Genomic DNA, 6,706 nt, shown 5'->3' with positions numbered 1-6,706 from the left:
CGAGCTAGTGAGGATGTGGGGGCTACTGAGGAAAATGAAGCTAATTAGATTTTTGCTTAAAGACTAAACAGACCCAAAATACGGAAAATGAAGTTCCATATCGAATACGGAAAATGAAGTTTCATATTCAATACGGAAGATAAATTTCCGTATTCTGTTAAAGAGGGGCTTTCCAGTAATTTCCCCACTTTAAGTGGGGCGCGGAGCCCCATAGGGGGCCCCAAACCCAATTCCCGTTCCCCCGGGGGCATATATGGTGAAAGGAGTGGTTTAACTGAAGAAGTTGTTTTAGGTGGAGAGTGAAACAGGGAGGTGATAAGTTGCAGCCTAGGCGGATTTACCACCCGGCATACCTGGGCACGTGCCCAGGCTCCATGACCAAAAAACATTTTTTTGTTTGGGCCGTAGGGGCCTGTTTTGGAAAAAAAAAAACTCTCATTCTTGTTCTCTTTCTCTATCGTTCACCGAAGACGTGGGGGCCTGGCCGGGAGAAGGGCTTGTTGATGGAGAAAATTGATGGGTTTGTGGTGGTTAGGGATCCACTGCGCCGTCATGGTGTGCATGAGGTTTGTGAGCTTGAAGGTGGTTCTGCACTTCTGGAACATGATTTCCACTTCGTTTGCTTCTGGTTTCACCAACCTTTCCATGGTGGTTTGGTACTGAACTAGAGAAACAGAGAAAGGTTCTTTGCTTTGTGTTCTTACTTGTTATTCTTGCTCTTTCTGTTCTGACTTTGGATTTATCAAATCAATTTATTATGGATGAAAATAGTTGCTTGCTGGAAGGGTGCTGTTCTTTCTTTCCTTTGAATCATTTCCCTATTTTTTTTTATTGATGTTTACAATTTCTTTGTTAATTGATTATGATTATTAGGGTGACAAGGTGCTAATTAATATATGGTTGTGTAGCATGCTAGTTTGTTGGGTTGTGACTTTGACAGGGAGAATGCTAACATTGACAATGAGGGAATGGAGAAGGATGTGAATTAGTCTCCAACTAATGTTAAGCATCCTTGCAAATTTCCTTTTTAAAATTTGTTAGGAGGTTAATCTGATTGCTACTGTCTACTGCTTGACATAAGTGCATAAGCTTGAAATGTATCTCATTTTTCATGTTCTTGTGAATGTATCTTTGATGGTTAGCTTGTATTTCAAGTTTTTGCTTTTTTTCAAAGTCCCTTTTGGCATCTAAACAAACTTGGTTCTTGTTGAAAGAATTTAATCTGATCAAATAATTATGCTCATTTATATATTTGGAGTTGATTTCACATTAAAGGAATTAAAGCCATTGAGAGTGAATCAGAGATATAGCTTCAGGGATCAACAGTATAATGGTTAATCCTTCATTACACTTCTTAGTTTCTAATTCAAATATATATAATTTTCTTTCATCTGTTTGAGTTGTTCATACGTTAATTATGAACTATTCCCATGTGGTTATGTGTTTCAATCAATAAAATCTCTGTTTTCATTGGTGTACAAACTTGCCCAGGCTCCACAAAATTCTTGGCTCCGCCACTGGTTGCAGGTGGTGAACTGAAGGCAGCACTAAGAACCAGAGGGTGGAGCGAAGCAGACGGAAGAGGACGTTGCCTGCGGCGAGATGTTTGCCTGAGTGCTTTCTCCCTCTCCCTCTCCCTCTGCTTTCATTCTTGTTTCTCTTCTCATCCGCGTGTGGTGCTTCTCTTCCATAGCTACCAGCCACCTCTACCTGCTGCAGGAAGCTACAAGAGGCTATCCATTTCATTCCCTATGAAGTTTGTGAGTTTCTCACTGCATTTCTTTTTGACTGTTTATGTATAGTTGCATATTAAGCAGTGTTGTCAAATCGCCATCGCGGACCATCGCAGTGAGCCAAAAGTCCGCTATTTCGGCCGCTATTTAGCGGGAATAGCGCGCTATAGTGGGCAATAGCGGCGTCGCGATTAGCCAAAAATCCGCTATTTGATAACACTGATATTAAGGAATTTTTTATATTCCTTATGAAAGTTTTATCCATGTTTTACATTTTTGTTACATTTCATGGGTTTTCAGACTTGTTTGAGTAAAGGGGATGGCTTTCACTTTCCACCTTGTCACATGCTGGAATTTTGTGGGATTAGGATCTTATTGGATTGCCCACTAGATCTTTCTGCTCTCATAGCCTTCTCCCCTGTTCCTAATGCTTCGGATGTCTCGTCATTTGAAGAAAGCAACAACACTGAGGCCAATAGTTTTCTGAATTCAGTGGCTCAGTCTCAAAAGAGACAGAAAATTGACAAGCCCCTTGATGGTAAAAGCTTGCTTTTCGCAGAACCTTGGTACAAGACTGTTAATAATTTGCACCTATGGAATGCCTCTTTCATTGATGTTATATTAATCTCCAGTCCTATGGGCATTATGGGATTGCCCTTTCTTACTAGAACGAAGGGTTTCTCGGCTAAGGTAGTTTTTCTGTTGATGTTGTAAGATTTTTTAACCATGTCGTATTTTGTTTTCTTTACTTAGTGCTTTGTTCGATTGGTTAGATCTATGTAACGGAAGCATCAGCCAGATTAGGCCAACTTATGATGGAGGAACTTGTATCAATGCATGGTGAGTTTAGGCAGTTTTATGGACCGGGGGAATCTAATTTCCCTCCATGGCTGAAGCAGGAAGAACTTGAAATGCTTCCTTCGATATTGAGAGAGATAATCTCGGGAAAAGATGGAGGAGAGCTGGGTGGTTGGATGCCCTTGTACAGGTGATCTACCCTTGATGTAGTTTATTTGCAAAGGACTAAATATTCTATATCCGAATCTAAAAGCAATATACTAGACTTTCACATGAACTGGTTGTGTTATTAATTTTTCTTATTGAATGATTATAATATTTTTCACATTTAAATGCTTTTAATTTGTTGTCGGAGGTTTGTCTATAATACAGTCAATATGACCCCCACCCGACATGGGTGCATTTATCTCCCATCCAGGATTCTTTCTGTTATTTTCCTTGGGTATTTTTTTGTATGCATGTCTTTTAGGGAAGCTATCCATGTTATATAGTTCTCACTAATGTGTTTAAGCTTTTGCATAGCAAATTTTGGTTCAGTTTGAAAAGTGTTGAATTTCCCAGTGCTGCAGATGTGAAGGACTGTTTATTAAAGATTCACACACTTAAATATGCCGAGGAAGCCTGCTACAATGGTACGTTGGTTATAAAAGCATTCAGCTCTGGTGTAGAAATAGGCAGTTGTAATTGGATTATGAATGGTCCAAAGGGAGATATTGCTTATCTTTCAAGCTCCAGCTTTTTTTCTGCTCATGCAATGACATTCGATTACCGCAGTCTACAGGGGAGTTGTACATTAATTTATTCAGATTTCTCAGCCTTGAGTGATGTACAAGAGGTTGAGGCTGGGGATAGTTACTCTATTCGAACTGCTGATGCATTATTACCCCAGAGGTATGAGATTTTGATTTTATTCCCCTTTAGACTCAGAAGTTGTACCCATGGACAAGGACTTCAGTTATTGTTGTACACTTGTGCAAAATTTCAAGTTATCATTCTTTTTTTTTGAAAACACAACGTAATATTGATTAACCAGAAAGAAGTCCAAGAGAACACCCCTCTCAAGATAAGTCTATAAGTCCAAAAACCCCCAAACACATCCCCCGTGTAGACCCAAACATTGCCAAGGGAATAAGCCTCAAGTTATCATTCTTAAGGTTGTAGTGATGAAAATTTATATTTGTTAAAGATTGACTCCCGTATTGATTATTACTGCAGTGTTCAAGATTTGGACGAGTTCAACCTTAACTCCGATGAGAATTCAGAGGAAAAGGAAAAACTGGTTTTCATATGCTCATGTGCTATAGAGTGTGTCAAAATTGGTGGTTCAGTTCTTGTTCCTGTCAACCGACTTGGAACTATCTTGCAGCTTTTGGAGGAAATTACAACCTCACTTGAAGCTTTGGCTATGAAGGTATGTTCTCAATTGAATGGTTATCAAAATCAAGAAAAATATCATGAATATATATTATATTTGCGGGCATTATTAATTATCCGTGTTTGAATTGTTGTCTTTTGTCCTGTAAAACCCTATTCTCTCACCCCTTTTTGTTGCATGTTCCTACTCATGGGTAAAAAATCTGTCTTTTGCATTCAGATTCTAGTTGCTTTTCTGATTCGCATTTTCTTCTTTTGATTGCTAAGAGACTTAGACTCATGTTATTGTTTACCAGTGTTCATTTTTAAAATTTCATTGCTTTTCATTTTCATTATTGTGCATGTAATGGGAAAGATAGGAAGAGCCAAAGTTGCATCTTTGAATGTTTGTAAACTGAACTAGAAATCAATTGAGTTTTCTAGTCAAATAAACATAACTGGCAAATGGATTCTTGGAGGAAAGCCTGAGATGCGTGCTCACTGAATTTTAAGAATTCATAACTTTGCTATATGTAGGTTCCAGTTTATATAATTTCTTCCGTTGCTGAAGAATTGCTGGCATTGCTTAACGTCATACCAGAGTGGCTTTGCAAACAGCGGCAAGAAAGAGTACTGATCGAAATCTGTATTTGGTCCATTGCACTTGAATACTTTAATTTGCAAAATTTGACTTGTGTTTACCCACTTTAATTGGTGCTGCAGCTATTTGCTGGGGAACCATTATTTGCGCATGTCAAGCTCCTAAAAGAGAAAAAGATACACGTGGTTCCTGATGTTCTGTCACCTCAACTTTTGTGAGTGTTTTATCTATCATTGTCATTCCCCCCCCCCCCTTCTATTATAAGCTATAAAGAACTACTATTGACAATGGAGATGTTAATCGAATTTAGTGTTTCTTCACACTTTCTAGAGCCAAAGTCATGCGCTCTAGTTATGCTAATTATTTGGGGAAAATTTACACTTCCTAACAGTTTAAGTTTCTGTTAATAGCCTGAAAGTATGTCAAAGCTTTCAATTTTAACAAACTGCATAAACTACAGATCGCTCTTCCTTGATTATTTTAATTATTATTTGGCTATTTGCTCATAAAAACTGATGTACTGCTTGTAGAATGAATTGGCAAGAGCCATGCATTGTATTTTGTCCTCACTGGACTCTGCGTCTGGGTCCTGTTGTTCATCTGCTTCAACGTTGGAGAAGTGATCCTAAATCTTTACTTATTCTTGAGGTGTGATGTATTCCTCACATAATATAAGTACTTATGATGCTTCATTGAATTATTTTTATTTTTTATTCTTTTTTAAGAAATATGTCTTGATATCTGTGGACTTGTAAGTTTTGTCCTTTTAATGAAGCTGGAATGGCTTTGACCATTGTTGTATTGAACTGTTGATATGACTCTTTGCAGGATACTGTGAATCCTGAGATGACACTCTTACCTTTCCAGCCAGTTGCAATGAAGGTTCTTCAATGTATGTCCCCCTCTGGAATAGGGTGGGTATATCTTTCTTTTTACACTCCCTATTTCTAAGCATCGTTGCTCAAGACCTAACATGTATTTTCAAAATGAACACTTTGACATTTGGTCACTAAAATAGTGTAGTTTCTGCTGATGACAATTTGATTTATGTATTTAGCGTTCTCTCAATATTTTGATTGTAGGTTGCAGAAAGTTCAACCTTTGCTGAAGATATTGCAGCCAAAGACTGTTCTGGTAATTGGACAAAGATTACTTTATAGTTATACACTTCATATTGTTTTTAAAGATTATGTGATGAACTGATGATCTGTTTTCATTTAAACTTATCTTATTCTCTAGTTCCCTGAAGATTTGAGGTTGCACGTCAGATTTCCAAGTGAAAAGTCTTTCTCAGTTTTGTATTATACTGAAGCTGAGACTTTAAAAGTGTCATCTCAAAAAGACAATTCAGAGTTAAAAATTGCAGCTGATTTGGCTTCCCAGTTTTATTGGAAAAACTTCAAAAATGAAGGAATCAGTATCGCAAGATTAAAGGGGAAGCTATTAATGGAAAATGGTAGATATCACTTGCTGATGGATGATCATGATAGAAATTCCTCAAGAAATATGCCTTTGGTACATTGGAGTTTACCGGATTCAGAAAAGCTTCTGGCTGCATTATCCAAAGTTAGCATCAATGTGGAAACTATAAGTACAAATCAAAGACAAGCTGCCAAGGAACATGGTATGGATGGTGCACAAACTCTGTGTACGGTTCACACACTGGAACCATACAAAGCCCTAATAGAGATCGGAACCGCCAGTACTAATATTACCACTGCTGATCCGAACGTGGCTTCTGTAATTTATAAAGCTATAGACAGCATTTTGAATGAGGTTTCTTAGCCCAAGTGAGCATTACCGATGCAGCCACGCTAGTAAATATAACTGTTTTTTTAAAGTCATTTTGGGTGCTAGGAGGTTTATACATCATATGGCCTGAGGATGTATTTGTCTGTTAACTTAACCTGTTTGTGGAAAAGGAGTAGAAAAGTAAATGTGCAAGCAATTTTTACATTTGAGTATTTGGAGTAGTTTATAGTAGAGGTAGGTTTTGGCCTAACCAAATCATTTCCCACATCTTTAGAGATTAAAACATTCAACTGTCCAATAAAAATATTGAATTTCCACCTATTTTAATATATGTTATTTAATAAACCAACCTTATTATAAAAGGTTAAAGTCTAACATTAAGTGTCCCTAGATGATAACTCAAGTGGTAGGAGTTGGGGACATATGCGTTGGGAAGGGCAGGTACAGGGATCAATTTTTGGAGGGTGCA

General features: G+C 37.8%; 1 protein-coding gene across 2 annotated transcripts; it reads left to right on the top strand.

The window, feature by feature from the left end:
- The first annotated feature begins 459 nt into the window (after window positions 1-459).
- Window positions 460-6,446, top strand: LOC130745188 (uncharacterized). Of its 2 annotated transcripts, XM_057597338.1 has the most exons (12): window positions 461-682; window positions 1,492-1,760; window positions 2,034-2,423; window positions 2,507-2,721; window positions 3,093-3,422; window positions 3,747-3,942; window positions 4,422-4,514; window positions 4,608-4,699; window positions 5,016-5,133; window positions 5,314-5,399; window positions 5,568-5,619; window positions 5,725-6,446. In XM_057597338.1, exons 2-12 carry the CDS (start codon window positions 1,752-1,754, stop codon window positions 6,268-6,270), a joined length of 2,127 nt encoding a protein of 708 aa, XP_057453321.1. In that variant the 5' UTR covers window positions 461-682; window positions 1,492-1,751; the 3' UTR covers window positions 6,271-6,446. The 2 variants fall into 2 exon arrangements, with proteins under 2 accessions (XP_057453320.1, XP_057453321.1); XM_057597337.1 differs by having other exon boundaries at window positions 460-1,760.
- Window positions 6,447-6,706: the final 260 nt, after the last annotated feature.

This window comes from Lotus japonicus, chromosome 3 (genome assembly GCF_012489685.1).
Source record: "Lotus japonicus ecotype B-129 chromosome 3, LjGifu_v1.2".
NCBI classification, from domain to species: domain Eukaryota; kingdom Viridiplantae; phylum Streptophyta; class Magnoliopsida; order Fabales; family Fabaceae; genus Lotus; species Lotus japonicus.
The sequence above is the reverse complement of the archived record's forward strand: the minus strand, read 5'-3'. Positions and strand labels throughout refer to the sequence as shown.